The sequence below is a fragment of the Drosophila ananassae genome (assembly GCF_017639315.1).
Source record: "Drosophila ananassae strain 14024-0371.13 chromosome 4 unlocalized genomic scaffold, ASM1763931v2 tig00000071, whole genome shotgun sequence".
NCBI lineage: Eukaryota > Metazoa > Arthropoda > Insecta > Diptera > Drosophilidae > Drosophila > Drosophila ananassae.
In genome coordinates, this window is record NW_025319041.1 from 2,131,916 (window position 1) to 2,152,252 (window position 20,337).

At 41.2% G+C, this 20,337-nt stretch overlaps 1 protein-coding gene across 7 annotated transcripts in view; it reads left to right on the forward strand.

Moving 5' to 3' along the window:
• Window positions 1–20,337, forward strand: part of LOC6498717 (glutamate receptor ionotropic, kainate 2) — a 376,347-nt gene that overhangs the window by 65,132 nt on the left and 290,878 nt on the right. For all 7 annotated transcript variants that reach the window (XM_032452748.2, XM_032452749.2, XM_032452752.2 and 4 more), the window contains one exon: window positions 14,270–14,436. In XM_032452748.2, the coding sequence (XP_032308639.1) occupies window positions 14,270–14,436 (167 nt within the window). The remainder of the gene's footprint in view (window positions 1–14,269; window positions 14,437–20,337) is intronic.

A 20,337-nucleotide genomic window follows, 5' to 3' on the forward strand; every position in this document is an offset into this window, starting at 1 on the left:
AGTTTAGTAGTCTTCAACTACTAAATGAGTCTCCAAAGCGTAAGAAATCCGCTTTTAGTGATGTGCTCGGGTCGAATAATCTTCAGCCTGCTCAGCCGACAACTATGCAGCCGCTTATATCTCTGGCCACCCCAAGGGCCGGACCTGAGAAAAATTCGGCTTCCGAAGTTCTCGGACTCAATGAGCAATTCTCCGATATGTCCTCTGTGGCATCGCTTCAAGTGATCCCAGACCAAATAATTCAAACTCCTGTAACAGTCACCAAACAGGGTAATAAACCGTCCGGACCCCCGGTACGCACTGATGCCGCAGTATTAATTACGGCGGCACCAAAACCCTTGCAGGTGATCCCACCATCAAAACACATTTTTGTTTCCCGGCTTGCCCCTGATACTTCGGAGATTGATATCTCGGCTTACATCAAAGCCAAAGCAAAAGCCGACATAAAAGTGGTGGATATTACAAAATTCAAATATTCTTACACCAGGCACACGTCATCTTTCAAAATACGGGTGCCCTTGCAGATGTTCAAGACGATCTGTTCCGCCAGCTTTTGGCCAGAGCACATTTTCGTCCAAGAACATCAGCCAAATACGGTGAAAAAAAAGATAACCAAACCTGTGGGTGTAAAACTCCCACATGTTAAGGCCACTGATCAACCTTCCACCTCATCTTCCTCAATCTCAAAAAACTAATGTCTTCATTAACACTAACCTATCAGAATACAAGAGGGTTACGTAGTAAACTTCCCAAACTGTATTCTGATAGTTTTTTTTTTGCATCCCACATTATTGTATTTACAGAAACTTGGTTAAAGCCGGAGATCTTAAGCTCCGAAGTTTTTCCTAGTAGGTACACCACTTTTAAATGTGATAGAACTTTGCGAAGGGGAGGAGGAGTGCTAATTTCTGTAGACTCCAAGTTCGCTTCTGAAGAGGTAAAATCACAAGAGTTTGGTGACATTGAATTCCTTTGCATCAAAATCACTTTGTCAGATCAATCTTTGTATGTTACCTGTTCGTACATACCACCTTCGTCCGAACCGCCAACATACTGGCAACATTTGTCCGCTATTCGTTTGGTTTTCGATCTTCTGTCTGATGGTGACCAGCTGATAGCTCTGGGTGACTTTAATATCCCATAACTTATGTGGTCAAATGTTGATAATTCACCGTCTTTACAGCTTAACTCCCACCATGACTTCCCTGAGGGCATGTTCGACATGTCACTCGGGCAAATTAACCACGTTAGAAATTCTTTAGGTCGGCTGTTGGACTTATGTTTCGTTTCTGATCCTGATGGAATTACTCTTTCCAGAACTTTGCCCCTTTCTAACCCTGAGGATCCATATCATCCCACTCTTGAGGTTTCAATCGAAAATAATTACTTTTTTGACCTTAAGCCTACAGTTAAATCTCAGAAAGTTCGTTTCTTTCGTAAGGCTGACTTTATGAAATTAAACAAGTTAATTTTGGAATTTGATTGGTCTGATTTACTGGCATGCGAGGATATAAACATCGCATTACAAAAATTTTATTACACTTTGAACATATTTTTCGACGCTTGCGTGCCGTGGAAATATCCGTCCGCTTCAACGAATCCGCCTTGGCACAAGGCACCTTATAAATTTAAAGAATAGTATGAGTAGACTTTTAAACAAACATAGATTATCTGGCTGTACAGTTAGTTATTCAAGATACTTAGTAGCTCGGTCCAATTTCACCGTGCATAACGCAGAATGTTATAGGAGTTATATTCGCCGCTGCAGGATTCAGTTTACTCAGGATCCGAAGCAGTTTTATAATTTGGTAAACACTAAGCGTAAACATGTATCTTTTCCCCCTCTGCTTACATTTGAGAACTCTTATGCGAACACCGATCAGGCAATGGCCGATCTCTTTGCACAGTTTTTTCAAACTACCTATTCACCTAGCAGCAGTTTAGCTCAGCGTTACACTTATAATATCCAATCAGCCAACCTTGTATTTTGCCCATCTTTCGGTCAAAGTGGTGTGTTATCGGATCTTCTTAAGGTCAAGCCCGTGTATTCGCCAGGCCCTGATGGAGTACCAGGCTGTGTTCTGAAGTACTGCGCCGAGGCACTGTGCAAACCGCTTGTTAAACTCTTTAATCTATCGCTGGAAACTTCGATCTTTCCCTTTATGTGGAAGGAATCCTTCATTATTCCGCTGCATAAAAAAGGGAAAAAATCCGACGCTGCTAATTATAGAGGCATCTCTAAATTGTCAGCAATTCCAAAGCTTTTTGAAAAACTTATCACTCCACATTTGCAACACCTATGTAGTTCAATAATAACTCCGTGCCAGCATGGCTTCATGAAGCGCCGCTCCACCACTACCAACTTATTGGAGTTAACATTTTTTATCACGGATGGCTTCCGGAATGGCTTACAAACAGACGTCATATACACTGACTTCAGTAAAGCATTTGACTCTGTTAACCATTCGCTTCTTATAAGTAAACTCAGTCTTTTGGGATTCCCAACTGATCTTCTTATGTGGATTTCGAGCTACTTATCAGGGAGAACCCAACGTGTTTTCTTTAAAGATGTTACCTCGCGTGTAGTCCGCGCCACATCGGGGGTGCCCCAAGGAAGCCATCTTGGACCCCTACTTTTTACTCTGTTTATTAACGACTTGCCCCTTGCCTTAACTAATTCACTTGTACTTATGTACGCTGATGACGTTAAGCTATGCCTTCAGTATAAATTCACTAGCGCCCAGTCTAGACTTCAATCCGATTTGGATAAACTTCAAAATTGGTACCATGGTTAATAAAGCTATGGGTGTGCTTGGTTTTATTAAAAGATGGTCAAAAGAATTTAATGACCCGTACATAACTAAAACGTTATATACATCACTGGTCCGTCCGATTCTTGAGTATGGATCGTGTGTCTGGAGTCCTCAATATGGAATACACCAAGATCACATTGAATCTGTACAAAAAAACTTCCTTACTTTTGCTCTTAGGGGACTTAATTGGGATGCAAATCTTTACCTCCCCTCTTATCATAGTAGACTTTTACTAATCAACTTACCAACATTAACAAATCGTAGAACGATGCTGGGTGTCATGTTTCTATATAATCTTATTTATGGAAATATAGACAGCCAGCATTTACTAACACGTTTAAACTTTAACATTCCTAGTAGAAGGACCAGAAACTTTCGTCCTCTACTCCTCAGCCATTGTAGTTCGACATATGCCCAACACGATCCGTTCAGGGTATTATGTTCGGACTACAATGGTCTCTACCACATCTTGTCACCTTGCTCTACTAACAATCTTAAATCGCTTATATTAACCGCCTTATCTATGCAACACTCTTCCTCGTAATATCTTTCTCCTAATCCTCGCTTATCTATCTCGGATCTATTCCCGCGATTCGGACCGTACGTAACGCGGCAGCGTCCCTCGGTCGGTTGGACGGGAGGTGGGCTGTACGTATGCAGTGGGAACCGCGCAAAAAAAAAAGAACCGCGTCTTATTAATTCGGCCGCTATCAAAACGCTGATAGCTCATCAACCTGTATTGACCGATTCTTCGAATGTCTTCTTTCATTCTTCTTGTATTTTTTACGGTTTACGGTTATAGCTCATCCGATATTTTTCGCTCGTTCATTTAAATTAAATAAGAATAAGACCTAACAATGCACCCGTTATTGGGCAAGCCCCATAACACAACGCCGCCGGCGAGCCAAAGTCGAAACTACCTAACATGCGGGCCATAACGGGAGGGTAACATCTATCCTGTTAGTTCGTAACCCATTACACTTTATTTCAGCTTTTAATTTGGCTTTGATGTAAACCGAGATATCAATCTCAGAAGTATTTCACATTCTGGAAACCACTGTAACGAACTGTTTTTGTTGTTCTATGTTCCCAACAATTACCGAGGCTAGCTTACAGAGTTTATGGAAACGTTCTTCCGAATAAAATGATTCGACGTAATTGCCCGAGCCTAGAAATAGCACAGATTTACAAGTGTGAAGTTTTTTATTATTGATCTCACCGAAGCCTGCTCCTCCGCCGGATCCTCGCTGCTGCTAGAGCTGCTTCCGCTCGGCTCCGTCGTCAGCGCTTGTCCTCTCGTCGTTAACCAGTCGCCGTTTCGGGTTGGTCGCCAATAGACACACCTCCCAGGCATAGGCCGGGCTGGATATGCGGTCTTGGTGCCTGGCAGCCAATTTGGCTAATGACTCCTTCTGTTGCGACTCACGTGCTTCCGCTGTCGGAGCTGCGTTTACCTGCTACTGAGTCTGCTCCTATTGTCGCTACTCTCGTTCATCTATCTTCCACCGGCAGGAGTCTCCGTACTAGACCGTGGTGTCCCCGATCGGTTTCTTAGTTGGGCTTGAATTTCCGAGTGGGCCACTCCTCGCTTTGTAGGATCACGCCTGGTCGTTGCGGTAAGGATGCGGTAAAACATACAAATTTACCTGCTGTGTCTGGGAAACGACCCAACCAGACTCGTTTAGCCTGGGCTTCAATTGCGCCATGGACGACGGATCCTTTCGCACTTGCTTCTATATTCGCGTCCGACTCTAAGGCTGTCGGACTTACCCATGGGGGTCCTTGCGTCATGGATCACGAATCCTTTCGCACTCGTTTCTCGCTCTTGACTATGAGACTTACCCACGGGGTATCCTGCGTATAGAAGAAGATTTAAGGTTATAAGTATAGCCCAGCGGTGTGGTAGAGTCCAATGTAGTCTGAATATAATACCCTGACGGAATTATGTTTGGCATATGTCGAACTAAAAAGGGTAAAGAGTAGAAGACCAAAGTCTCTAGTCTTTCTACTAGGAACGTTCAATTTTAAGCGTGTTAGTATATGCTGGTTGTTTACCATTAATAAAATTATAATGTTATGTTATGTTTAATAAAATGGTATGTCAGTAAAGGTATGTAGATAAATAAAAGTCTACTTTGGTAAGACGTCAAATCCTCTAAGGGCGAAGATCAAAAAATTTGTTGTGCAGATTCTATGTAGTCTCGGTGTACCCCATATTGACAACTCCAGACACTCGATTCATACTTAAGTATCAGTCGGACTCAAGCTGTATATTAAGTTTTTATTTTGCATGAGTCGCAAAAATCAATACTTCAAGGTCTTCGATTAACAGGCATTGATTTTTCGGTCCTTTCTTTCTTCCACTCTCTTCTTCGGAAGAGTTCCCATTAAATGCTCCAGCAATATAATCTGCTCATGAAAGCTAACGATTATGCTTTGCCTTACCGGATCTTTTTAGCAAGATTACTGGGAAAAGATCATCGTAATGCAAGGATGAGTTCTTAAGATGCACTTTTACTCGATGCAATCTCGATCGATAATGAAGATAGCTAGCTGGAGTAGACAACCATTTTTTTTTGTCTGCAACGTCCTTATCTTATCACAAGAATGAGCGTGCTAAACAGTTGGCGGACGGTCCCGTCTGCCAAACTTTAAAACGTCCGCAAACATTTGCTAAAGACCTAGAAATGAGTTAGCGTATTTGCATGTCTCTACAAAGTCCGTGTATGGCGAAATTCAAAAGCTGCCTTCTCAATTACTTTCGTAGCACGTCAGTCCTCCTGTGCCTTTAAATAATAGGGCGGCCCCCGACACCATAAACTGGATCCCACTTTGTAGGAAGGGCCAACAAGATATGTTCGAGACCAACGAGATAAGATGTGAGCTGGATTTTACGACGTAGTAACATAACGCCACTCCCTGGAATGAGACGAAAACTTTAAAACTGGCGCCCTCATCTCGAATCTAGCATAACACAATTGACATGAATTTTCACAAGAGCTCCAGAAGGAAGCGCCAGTCACGATAATACCCAGTTGGATGTGACTGAAGCTGCTGCTGATCTCCTGTCACTCCGTGTAAAAGCCTGAGGTAAGCTTTCATCCCAAGAAAGCTGTTCCCGGCACAGCTTTAGCAAGAATATTTTTTCTTTAGTAACAACTGGACCAACTAGTCCAAGTGGATACTATAACCGCGCTATCAATGGTAAGACCGAATGTCGGGACCGCTTCAACGTGGACTGAAGAGCAGAAAAAGAGAGAAATAGCTGATCTGTGGAAGGGTACCATTCCCTTCCTAAAATTTTTGTGAAGTTGTTTCCATCCTCAATGGTTAAATAAGTCTAAGGTTAAATAATGCACGCCAGTCAGGGCGTTTGGGGCTGACTAGTCGCGGACACTAAGATGCCTCTGGGGTAAACCAGGATATAGATGAATTTGCCCCACACAAAGCAGCTTGTAAAATAATCCAGCTCCAATTAGCAAATCATGCAAATCCAAGGCCGAATCATGAAAGCAGGATCGCAACCGCTGAAGCTGCCCTTCACGAATTATAAATGGGTTTTTGTTTAACATGGTGGAGAACAGAGACCGGAATTCACTCCACTCCGGATTACCTCCACTTATAGTGGCAAGCGGCAAAGCTTGGAAAGCTCTGCCAAACGACGTATCCAAATTGGTCGTGGAAGTAGCGGTAATCAGCGACGAGCTCGCAGGCCATAAACTGGAGTGCCGAATAATCTCCTGGCACAGGATCAATCGTGCCTCCCTCGACGAATCGTTGAAGTTGATACGAAGATCGCTCCTGAGTTTCGCAACATCCAACTCAGAATCCTTGGAGAGCTTCTCAAAAAACAATAGCACTTTGACTTAAAAAACCTTCCTTCCAGGCGATGCACACTCGAAAAAAAGATTCATATAAGATCGGATTTGATACAATGGTGTGGGGTAAATATGTCAATAATAGTATGAAGACCGAACGACGAAGAAAAACCTGGGGCAGCGGCTCAACGCTAGATGCTACGGAGCGACCGAGAGAGAGTGAGATGACAATAGCGCATGATGACAGATGCGGATAGCTGATCGAATGCACGGGAGCGGGCAACGCGAAAAGAGACATAAAGAGCGAACGCGAGCGGACAAAGAGATATAACAACGGTGCCCAAGGCAATGGAGAGAGACGGATAATTTTGAGGTCAATTATTATTATTAAAATTATAATAACAAAGTTATTATAATTTTGGTCATAAGTGTGCATGGCTTTTTTTACGTTAGAGAGTTTGGGACTTTCCACACATGTTATATTGGAAACAAAGTTATTATAATTTTGGTCATAAGTGTGCATGGCTTTTTTTACGTTAGAGAGTTTGGGACTTTCCACACATGTTATATTTGATTTTCACACATGTATATATTTAAAAATATCTTATCTACAATTTCTATCGGTCGACTATAGCTGTATAAAATGATCGGAATTGGCATAACTTTGTTGTTTTTTAAGCAAAATAGAAACTTTCTACCGACTCCATTTTGGGCCGATCTGCCAAATTTCATAAGGATCGGCCAACTTGGCTGCCATAAAACTGAATGAACGGAAATGGCAAAATCTTTTATTTTTAAAGATGCTTGGGACTGTTTCCAACATTTTTATTGGGCAATTGATTCGATGGTGAAATTCTCATAAGAATCGGCCAAATATACACTCCGATTAATATATAATAATATAAGCTGCTACATAACTGGAAGGGAATATAAACTTCAGCGTCGCCTGAAGTGAGCTTTGCTTTTGTTTTTTTTGTTTATATTAATTTACAACATAATATTTAGCCTCAGCCTTTTACCTTTCTACTTGTGTCCCTGCTCTCACAGTTTTATTGATCTAATAGTATCACAAATGAAAGCGTAAGGTAATCCTTGATCAACGTTTCTATAGTTTTTACTACGCCATCATATTTTTCTGGTGAAGTCATAACTAAATGAGACACTTTGTCCATTTTTTTCATTATTGAGCCAGCAGCCAGTAACTGGTTTTTAATTCGTCAAATGTATGTAGGTGATTTATAAGCGAGGCTCATATATTCTGTCAATGTGTGGTACGGGAGCTATTAAACTTCTTTTTTTACCATTCCCCCCTTAGCGATCTTAGAATCCATCCAGAGTCTCCAGTAATCTTTGCAAAGCTTTACTGAGCATGTTTCCCTTTTTTTGGTTCAAGTAGTATTCAAAAAAGAAACAAAAAGCAAGTAAGACGACCGGATACAGAAGAGTGTTGGGCTTGACGAACGACGAGAGGTTCATTAATAAATGTTACCCAACCAACTTAGACAACCTTAAGTAAGTTGAAAGTGAAGACATGAATGAATGTATCTCTGATTAGTCGTTTGGATACGAAAGGCCGCAAAACCGAGTTTTGCTTGATAGGTGCAGAGGTTGATATACCCTTTCAGTTAAGTAATAGCTTATATTTTTAAATATTACCTATTACTATACCAAGTAATAGGTGTACCAATTACACCTATTACTAGGTGTGCCAATAGGTTAGTGGGTCTGATCATTGCTAATTGCGATATGCCGATGAACATTGATTAGATCAGATTACAAGGTGTGACTATAGGTTAGTGGGTCTTGTCACTAGGTGCCAACATTCTCACCCGCCATGGAGAGACTCAATCCAATGCGGCTGTGCGTTGTGGTAGTTACTAAAAATCTAATGTTAATGAAAAAATATTTGAATAATGTGGGTGAGACCCCCAACCACGTTGGTAAGATACCAACGATATTTCTATTTGGCCTGTCCTATATCTATTTGACCATTCTTCTTGAGCATCCCATGTAGTACTAGGCGATTTTTCCGGTTGGTCAGTGCGCATACAGGACTCTTGGTCCTTTCTTGGCCTTGCTTCTTGTTCCCTTTTGAAGATGCCTGCTACCCATGCTGGGTGATGTGTCACCCCCCTACATACTTTAGAACTGGAGGTAACTTCAACTCCTTGAATTCCCTTATTTACTGACTCTTCCACTCTGTGCTCTTCAGTCGAAGGTTGAGAAACTTGAGCTTGTGGTTCAGGGTCAGTCTGCGGCTCTAATTGTTGATCCGCCTTGAGCGGGGAATTCTGTAATCTTTCAGGTAATCTTCCGGAACTTTGTTCCGATGCGATTTTACTGGGGCTGAGTAAATTCAGGATCGGCTAAGCGCAACTGAGGTGAGATATCTTGGTGCTTGAATAGGGTGTGATGGTTGATTGGGCATTATTTCCGGTAGTACAACTACGTTGATTAGTTTTTGGAAATCAGTGGTTAATGATGATAGGGTCACCACAGCCCTTTTTCGTGATCTTTTAGTTGTCCCTCCCAGTGCAGCGATGTTCAGAGTTGATGACTCCCATTGTCAGTGTGTCAGCTATCCTTCTGGTGATTATGTTAATCATTGATCCAGAATCTAAGAGTGTGCTGCATTGCTGAGGGGGTCCAGCTGGTTCATTTATTGCATCTTGGGCGGTTGGTAACAGAATGGTGGGCTTATCTGTAAGCAGGGCTGTGGCTGAGCACTCACTCGTGATGAACTGGATCGAACTGCATTATTACTTGACTGGTTGCCTGACGCTCAAGGTTTTCTAACATCTCTGTAAATTGTGAAGCTGAAAAGTTGCTTTTGTCTGCCACCGGTTCTTGATACCAGTAACAATCTCGTTGCCGCAATCTGTACTTGAAACAAATTGAGCTCGGAGAAGTGAATACCACGAGTTTTCGTTGAGTACTGATTTTATTGTGGAGTATGCAGGGTTTTTATATACAAGATCTTAAAGAACTAATGTTTGTTTAGGTCAAATTATTATCTGCTTATAGTTTACTAGTTTGGGCAGTTGTAAAATAGGATACCATTATCTTTTGTCGCTTAGGTTTATGACGCATGCAGGTCCTTATCATGCGTGCTGACAGATGGTGTGAGGTCGTAAACGCGCAGCGGTACCTGTTTGTATAGGATCATCTGTTGCCTATCTGCAGTGCACGATTTTCTGCATGTCTTGAACTCGTACAATCTCCTTCAGAGATTGTCGATTGGTTGGATCGTTGATGGCTAGTTCTAGAGCTCTAATTCAATCTTTCCTCAATGATGTGTATCAAGTTGTCTGTTGACACCTTGAGTGCGTTGAGAGTGGCGACCGTTCGGAGCACGGTATCATCGGAGCACGGTAAGCTGCGCAGCTGGTCCGCTGATCCATTTGTTCGAGGGTGTCCGAAAAGCTCTTGGATCGCGGATTTAATCAACAGCCGTTCATTTTGGTATCGATTCTTTAGTCGTTGCCATGCATCCTGGTAACCGGTCTGTCCACCAATCAACGTTGCGATTAGGTTTTGTGCTTCACCTGTTACATGATTCTCCAAATGACGGAATTTTACTGCATCGCTGTAGTCTTTATTGTGAATGCATTCCTGTAAAAATTTCGTAGAATCGTAGCCAATGCCTTTAGTTTCCGTCAAACTTTGGAATTTCTACTGGTGGTATTACAAACGGAGGTGCAATCGCGGGTTTTTGTGTTGATGCTGAAGTTGATTGCGATTCTTCGCTCAGAAACGAAAAGTATTCTGCTCGTTCAACCTGAAATCTGTCATCGGTGTGTCCATCATTTTTTATGGCTGGTTCCAGGTTGATGATTATGGTATCCCGTGACGATTTCCTCCCATAGCTCCTTCATGTGTTGTCTGATGTGTGTGGACAATTCACGTCCTTCAGTCGAACTTGAACTCGCGGGCATAAAGGTAGGTCCCGGTGGCGGAGTCAAAGAACATATAAAAGTTCTGACCAAATGTACCTGGGTTCTGCACGGGACTGATCGGGTAGACCAGGCGCTTGCTGTTATCAGGCTGGAGTTGATATGAGATTCTTGATGGCCTGGATTGGTTCTCCTCAAGTACAGATGGTAAGGGGTTTCGGCTGATTCCGTATCGGCCTGTCCTATTTGTGGTCCGTTTCACGGGAACAACACTCGAAGTAGATTAGATAACGAAGTTCTACTTATGGTCCGTTAACACAGGAGCCACTCGAAGTAGGTTCGATGACGAATGTTCTACTTGTGGTCCGTTTACACAGGAGCCACTCAAAGTAGATAGCTTTAAGAGAGTCCTACTTGAGGTCCGTTTTACACAGGAGCAACACTCGAAGTAGGTTTATTTTAAGTGCCGTAACTTGACACTGAATAATGAACCGATTTACTTTGTATTCGCAACTGTCTTTATTTTGGACCAGGTTCTCCTAGGCATCCTTGTGTTGGCACACTTTGACAATGCTGCGATATCCCTGGGTGGAGCCGTAGCCAATAAGGTCCCGGCGCGAAGTTCGATGGTTGCCTTTTCGGCCGCAATAGCAAAGGGCCAATCATCTTTGGAACCACAAAGAAATGGAGGGTCCTGGGACCAAAGCTGGGAGTTCAATTGCTTCGTGGGAGAAGAGCCTCTTGACAGTAGATCGGCTGGGTTAAAGGAAGTAGGGACATAACGCCATTTCATTACCTTGGTAAGCTCCTGTATGAAAGAGACACGATTAGAAATAAACACGTTCGGTCGAGTAGGTTCCTCTTGAATCCAGGATAGGGCAACCGTGTCACACCAACAATAATAATCCGTCTTGCTAGCAACGGTACATCTTGAAAATGTCTCCAATTAAAGCTACAAGGTGGAATCATTGATGAAATAACCAGAAGATGTAGTAGCCGAACCGTCGGACAGGGGTTAGGGTTTACGGAGTTAGCAGGATTCATCTTACATGAGGCGGCCAACGAGGTTTTCCTCGGCACTCTTGAATTTCGGCCGACGTCCCGGAACTCATGAGGGCCCGCATATGACCATTGAATCGGACGGATAACTACCGAAGAGTTGCAACGGATCCCGGCTCAACCACGCTTAACTGCAGGATCTCGTTGATGTGTGTCTGGAAGAGTAATCGTCGGTTACTGAATCGGTAGCGCAAAAGGTCAAAGCCAACATCACAGTTAGCGTCGGTAATCTCCAGCGCCCTCACAGTCTCCAGTGCTGAGTCCTACAGGCATGTAATGAGCCACCTGAGCTTCTCCATCTTGGTCAAGTGCGCATGGCTGTCAATAGTCGTCCTAAACAATGTGCAGAAATACGGCCACTCGGCATAAACGCCGCTAATGTTGGCATCGCCAACGGCAGCAATAAGGGAGCAGGCCTGTATGGAGTAGGTGAAATCCCAGCACCACTGGTACCATCCAAAAGAGTAGAGAGAGCAGCAACTCTCATGGAACGCTTGGCAACCTCCACCTGGATGTCAACGTGCACGTCCGTAGCCAGCTGTTCAATCTAACCCTAAACGCGCAGCTTAGCAATAGAAACTCAGAACAATGCATTTGTTTAACATTTCGTTGGCAAGAGACGCGGTGGGAGAACGCACACAAATGCAAGATGAGCTAGTGTACAGCAGCTCTACAAAAAAGCTCCCAAAAGCGCATGTTCTACAAATACCTGAAAAGGGGAGAAGCATAACAAAAACAGAACTGCCGATAAACCCGCCGCTGCTCCTCCCTTTTTAGAATATATAAATTATTGTAAAAAAGCTTCAACTTTGGCTTAATGGTCCATCACATATGTTGTGGCTTAACTATGGTTAGCTGGTCAATGTAAATAAAAGTACTCATAGTTAAGTCAATGTTAAAGAAAGTTATAGGTACTAGATACTTGTTTTGGGTATGCTGGCTGAGATCGCTTGATATTGGGTTTCTACTAAGCTCTCTGGTTTTGCTCGCTCCGGTCAGTCGGTCATATTAACCCCTGATATTGCTAATTTCTGGATTCCGGTAATTTCTGTTGCTGTCTATTGGAGCTGGATTATTAGGTCTTGCCATTTCTTCATAGCATTCACCACAGCTAAAACTTCTGACTCTTGTGCATTATATTTCTCTTTGTAAGCATCCGTTTTGCGACTCATATACTGTAGTGGGTGCAGCTGTTGGTCTTCTGAGTCCTTTTAAAACAAAACACCGCCGGCGTCATATTTTCAGAGTCTGTATGTAATTCTTTGGCAGACTCAAAGCTTATAATTCTTGCTCATTCAGATCAACCTCTTTTTTCGGTTTATCGCGTTTTTGGCTTTTCTGCCCTTAAAGTAAACCTTAAACTAACCATTTGCGGTGCTTTTTGGTGTGTATATATCCGTATGTTTTTCTACATCATTTGCATCAAGGCCAAAGTGCTCAAAAAATCGATCTTGCAATGATCTCATTCTCCCTCCCGTTAACAGGTTTAGTTCAAAAAGTTTAGCTTACAATTTTAGACATACGTTCCTAAAATTGGCTCAGCAACCATCGTAATGAGTTTAAGTCATTGTTGTAAAAAAAATGGTAAAATAAATTTATTGATCTGAATTCTGAATACTATCGCGCTCACCCAAGCCAATTGGGTTGGCTGATTTCGTCGTTGTTGGTGATCGAGCTGTTCATTGACTCAAGTCGCTGTTTTTTCTTTCGTATGTACATATATCGTTGATAGTTCTGCTCTTCTTTTTGTCTTGTCCGACTCATCGTTTGCGAAATTTATGTCCGTGTGTCGTATCTTAGTTTTAGACAATATTAGTCCATTAATTGCCCAGATTAGAAAAATTCGTCTCCTTCTTTTGCTTCTTGGTTTTTGCTATCATATTTTTTTTTAGAAAAAAAGCCGTGCTATCAGTCAAAACACTCACAGTTCTATGCCATTACAGGTTCCTGAATACTTGGTCGCTGCCTAAATCGTGATTCCGCTTGATTGTCCTTTTCTTTTTCTTCTCCATTAGCTATTGCGCAATTACTTCGATATATTGCTCAGTTTTGCTATTGCTCAGGCCTCTTCTCTGTTTTTTTCAATTTTCGCAGAAATTGGCGATCTAGTCTGCTTCAATCCAAAGGTGATTCGTTGATCTTTTATAAAGCAAAGTTGACCGCATCTTGACCGCATTGAATTAAAAATCGGTTTTCTCCTCGCACTTCTCATCTGATTTATACGACCACATTCTTTGCAGTGTCAATATTTCGCGATTATTATTGGGAGTTATTATTATGGGGTTGGTTATATGGGTGTTGGTTCTTCCATTTTGCAATTCTGACTGAGCACCCGAATAATTTATAGAGCTTGGTTTCAAATTATAGTTTAATTAATCTTTGGGAAGCTTGTACAAGTTTGACTGTTCTTTTATTATAAACACACATCTTTCGTACTTGATAAACTTCGGTTTCTTCTGTACAGTGGTTCTTTCACTTACGAACTGACTATTACTTCTGACAAATGAGAGATGGTGTTGGAAAAGCATATTCGGATTAGTATTTAGCATGGTATTTTATAGTGCGGCCCTTCCTATATGTCGCAATCTTAAATATGTATGTGTAAAATATATATATTACAAGACAAATTTAATTTTTTTTAATAAAATAATTCTTAATTCTCATATATTACTTATTTTTCTTAAAGGCCTATTTAATCTGATGCACTCCACAAGTGAGACGAAAACCGAAATTTATATAAGGCAAGCCAGCCCGGAATCTTATCGACAAGTGTTGCGAGCAATTCGTCAAAAGGAAATTTACAAAATAATAGTTGACACTAATCCAGATTTTATAAAACAGTTTTTTAGATCTGTATGTATAATGATAAAATTTGAGTATTTTTTGGATATTATTTTGCACTTTGACATAAACTCTATACTTTATTATTATTCAAGTTAATCGATACCTTAAGCAGTTTTGATTTTTTGAGTATCTTTGATAACACTTATATTTGCTCCGTTATTAGCTCAAGACCACTGTGTGCTTACAGCTAAGCTCCTTCTCGTTTACTCTGCAGCTTCGCCCAGCCGAGTTTGGTGCCTTTATTTAAGTTATATTTGAAGCGAAGCGGAGACTCGACAGTGGTGGTCCAATCGGCGCGAATAACCTCAACCAAGTGCAACCCGACGCCAAGCGGCCAATGCATCGGTAATAGAGGGGTCGCATAAAAAAAACGTCCGGGCAAGACAAGGCCGGGTTACATGTGCAATGCTCCAATGCATACCGCCATTAATGCACTGTGCAGATAAGGCTGCGATAAGGCAGCAATCAAGCCGTCCAGAGACGCGGAAATGATTCAAGTGATGTCCGCTGCATGTATTACTATACTCGTTCATAATAATATTATTCATCAAATGGTGCTCTCCAAAACATAAAAACCTTTAAGTCTACACTTAAATATTATAAAGTTCGCTTCTTCCGTGAAAATATCCATCCGCTTCAACTAATCCATCTTGGCATATAAAGCACCTATTAAATTTAAAGAACGTCAAGAATAGACTTTAAATAAACATAAATTATCTGCCTGTACTCAGTAGCTCGGTCCACATAACGCAGTTTACTCAGGACCCGAAGCAGTTTTAAAACTTTGTAAACACTAAGCGCAATCATGTACCTTTTCCTCCTCTGCTTACGTCTGAGAACTCATATGCGATCACCGAGCATGAAATGGCCGATCTCCTTACACAGTTTTTTCAAACAACGTATTCACCTAGCAGGAGTTTCCCTCATCTTAACACTTATAATATCTAATCAGCCAACCTTATATTTTGCCCATCTTTCGATCAAATGGGTGTCTCTTCTAGTGGATCTTTTTAAGGTCAAGCCCGTGTATTCGCCAGGCCCTGATGGAGTACCAGGCTGTGTTCTGAAGGAGTACCGAGGCTCTGTGCAAACCGCTCGTTAAACTCTTTAATCCATCGCTGGAAACTTCGATCTTTCCCCTTATGTGGCAGGAATCCTTCATTATTCCGCTGCATAAAAAAGGGAAAAAATCCGACGCTGTAAATTATAGAGGCATCTCTAAATTGTCAGCAATTCCAAAGCTTTTTGAAAAACATATCACTCCACATTCGCAACACCTCTGTAGTTCAATAATAACTCCGTGCCAGCATGGCTTCATGAAGCGCCACTCCACCACTACCAACTTATTGGAGCTAACATCTTTTATCACGGATGGCTTCCGGAATGGCTTACAAACAGACGTCATTTACACTGACTTCAGTAAAGCATTTGACTCTGTTAACCATTCGCTTCTTATAAGTAAACTCAGTCTTTTGGGATTCCCAACTTATGTTCTTATCTGGATTTCGAGCTACTTATCAGGGAGAACCAAACGTGTTATCTTTAAAGATGTTACCTTGCGTATAGTCCGCGCCACATCTGGGGTGCCCCAAGGAAGCCATCTTGGACCCCTACTTTTTACACTGTTTATTAACGACTTGCCCCTTGCCTTAACTAATTCACTTGTACTTATGTACGCTGATGACGTTAAGCTATGCCTTCAGTATAAATTCAACTTCAATTCGATTTTGATAAATTTCAAAATTGGTGTTTAGCAAATAACCTAAAGCTTAATGGATCGAAATGTATACTCATGTCTTTTTACCGATCTAGTCCTCACCAGGCTATGAACCTTCTTTATGGGAACGCCTTAGATTGATTAACTCAGGTTAACGATCTAGGTGTCGTATAAGATATGAGACTTAAATTTACCGACCATATATCTGGGTTACCCTGGGTTATAAAACTATCGGTGTGCTTGGTTTTATTAAAAGATGGTCAAAAGAATTTAATGTCCCGTACATATCTAAAACGTTATATACATCACTGGTCCGTCCTATTCTTGAGTATGGATTGTGTGTCTGGAGTCCTCAATACGGAGTACACCAAGATCACATAGAATCTGTACAAAAAACCTTTCTGACTTTCGCTCTTAGGAGACTTAATTGGGATGCAAATTTGTACCTCCCCTTTTATCGTAGAAGACTTTTACTAATCAACTTACCATCATTAACAAACCGTAGAACGATGCTGGGTGTTTCTATATAATCTTATTTATAGAAATGTAGACAGCCAGCATTTACTAACACGCTTAAACTTTAAAGTTCCTAGTAGAAGAAAGTACTAGAAACTTTCGCTCTCTACTCCTCAGCCATTGTAGTTCGACATATGCCCAACACAATTCGTTCAGGGTTTTATGTTCGGACTACAATAGTCTCTACCACATCTTGTCACTTTGCTTTACTAACAATCTTAAATCGCTTTTACTAAAAGCCTTATCTGTGCAGCACTCTTCCTCGTGATATCTTAGTCTTACTTTTACTCTTAGTTGACCGATCCCGGCCGTTCCGACTTATATACTGCCTGCAAGGATAAGAAGCATGTGTGCAAAGTTTCAACTCGATAGCTCTAAAACCGAGAGACTAGTTTGCGGAGAAACAGTCAGACGGACGGACATGCTCATATCGACTCAGGAGGTGATCGTGATCAAGAATATATACATTTTATAGGGTCGGAGATGTCTCCTTCACTGCGTTAAACACTTTTGACCAAAATTATAATACCCTCTGCAAGCGTATAACAAGCAACAACGTACACTTTGACCTACACGAAATAACGCAACACGAAATTTCCAAAATCTTTCCAGTTGAAATTTGTACCTCTCTTAAGAAGCAAATTATAAATTACAAAATATTAGTATAGAAACTCAAAATTTGAATAATTTTTTTAAAAAGTGCGTATTTCAAACAAAGGCCATGCGCTTTCGATTTCAACATATTTTTTCTTGTAACAATTAATTATTTGTTAATATTAACATTTTAGGGTTGGGAAAGTTTGATGTTTTCCTTTTGCATTGATAATAAATTTTTATTAATTTGACTACTTTTAAGTGTCCTTCAGTATGATACATTAACAAAAAAATCTAAATTTAATTTTCTTTACCAAAAAAAATATATAAATATTTGGTGAAAAAATTGAAAAATTGTTAAAACAAATAGCCTAGATGAAGAGTATGACAAAGTTAAACATAGCAGGACTGATTTGATATGGCCTATGTAACGCTAGTTCGCAGCGCTCAGCCTTTGTGGGTAAGGAAATCTTAGGAGTTCCTGGTGGCCAGTTATATTAAGGTTCGCTAATGGCGCTACCGCACGATTTCTTTGGCAGCTCCTTTTCATATTGTAGATTCTTTAATCTACATTTAATTTATTTCGATATAATCGTTAAACGTCATTAAGAATATTTCATGTAATCTTTTCTCTGTGAAGTCAATTTTGAACCGTCCCGGTTTAACAACAAAGTTATGGCATTTCCGATCATTCAGTTATATGGCAGATATAGGATAGTTGACCGATCCCGGCCGTTCCGACTTATATACTGCCTGCGAACAAAAGAAGGACGTGTGCAAAGTTTCAACTCAATAGCTTTAAAACTGAGAGACAAGTTTTCGTAGAAACAGACAGACAGACGGACATGCTCTTATCGACTCTGGAGGTGATCAAGAATATATATACTTTATAGGGTCGGAGATGTCTTCTTCACTGCGTTGCACCCTTTTGACCAAAATTATAATACCCTCGGCAAGGGTATAAAAATTCGAAGTCTGTTGTAGACAAGCTCCCAATATCTGTCCAATCCGACTCTTCAAAAATTTGACATCGTCTATCAATCTTGGTTGGTGTTTTTTAAGTTAGAGGGTTGGGACTTTCCACACATGTTATATTTGACCAAAATATCTTATGCACAAAATTTCATAAGGATCGGCCGACTATATCCTATAGCTGTCATAGAACGATCGAAATTGGCATAACTTTGGGGTTTTTTAAGTTAGAAAGATGGGATTTGGTAAAGATTCTATTTTGGGAAAAACAATCTGATTTGTCGGATTTCGGAAAAGGATCGGCCGACTATATCCTATAGCGGCCTAACTGATTGATCGGAAATGCTATAACTATCGTTGTTTTTCAAGTTAGAAGGATGGGACTTTCTGTGCATTATAATTTGGGCCAACTTATATGATCTGCCAAATGTCATCAGGATCGGCCGTCTATATCCTATAGCTGTCATATAACTGATTGATCGGAAATGCTATAACTTCGTTGTTTTTCAAGTAAGAAGGATGGGAGTTTCAATGGATTCCTCTTTTGGTAAAATAATTCGATTTGCCAAATTTCATAAGGATCGGCCAACTATATACGATCCGCTATTTATCTAATAATATAAGATGCGTCGCGCCAGCTAGCGGACTGCGACTCAACTGCAAGGGTAAATAAACTTCGGCTCCGCCCGAAGTTAGCTTTCCTTTCTTGTTTTCTTTACCGTTCTCGGGTGATTCTCAAGTTTTGCTTATTTTCGGAATTTTTTTTTACCGTTTCTGCTCTTGAAGCAGCAAGGAAAATGAGCGGCTGCATCATTGCGGGAGGATCAAGCTGTCCCGCGATCTCCGGGCCTGCAACTTTCCTAGTAGCATATTTTTTTTCCGCTTAGGACATGTAAAAGGCTTGTAGTAAATAGTTTTGCTTAGGAGTTTTTGGAGCGACTTATTGTCAAACTGTCGCAAAGAAACGGGCAAGTTTTTAGTGGCAGCGCTGCTCTCCAGCGAGAGAAATGGGTGGAGAAATTTAGAACCGGGTAAACTCGTTAAAATCTCCCGAATAGCGGGCACTGGGTTCGTAGTAGCTCTGGGATGAAAGCCCTTTCTTTTCCCATCGGGACACCGTCCATAAAGGTACCTTGACCTAAACCCAAGAAAAAGGGAAAAAAAGGTCTAAGAACCAGAGGAAAAAAAAACTAGTGTACTAAGACAAGTTATGAAGCAGTTGCAATGAAAAACATTTATAAAGTTCTAACCTAGTGCAAAGTAATAATAATTTGTGTGGTTGGCGCAGTCTCGGCAGGAAAGCGTGCGGGGGTTAGCTGAGGTAATATAAGAGAGGAGGATTTTAGTTCCACGTACTTGGTTAGGTTGGAGTGAACACCGCTTTCAAAGTCAATAACCCAGGCGAAGAAGCAAAGCTCCGGGACTGGATCATTTCGCGATTTTAAGGCAACGGAGTCGGCGTGAGCACGGGAGTGAAGTGGTACCTGGTGCGGGTGCAGGTAGTTCTGCCTCGCCGCGAGAGATTATCGGAGACAAACAATAATTTTTTTTTGGATTAAGCTGAGTTAAGGAAAAAAAAAAACCCAAAAATCGGTTTTTAAGTAGTGGAATTTGTGACCCTTAATCCGCCTAATCTGAACCCAACGTAGAGTTAGAATATAAATTTAGTGAATTCCTAGCTTTAGTCTTGTATTTCAAATAGTGTCAGAATGTAACCGCTGTCTATTAGCAGCCGCTCCGCTCGATTCAGCTCCAAACGCACCTTGCCCAAAAGGGAAGTGAAAAAGCTCCAATTGTCTCATGTAGCGATCCACGATTAAGGAAGGAGTAAGGGAGACAGACAGAGGTAGCGAAGAAGCCGTTGCGGTTTCGCGAAAAAAAAGCGAAAAGGCGATAACACGCGGTGGAGAAGGAGTGACAGAGCAAAGCTCCCCAATGCTCCCCAGGGTAACTCTAGTTAGAGTGGTGAAAGGGATAGCCATAAGAATGTGTAAAACAGCTGTAATGAGCTTATAATAAGTTAAATTTTTATTTTTAAAGAAAAGAAATATTGTAAATTTAGGGATTAATTGTAATTATGGTGGAGTGGAAAAAAAAACAGAAGGCAACAA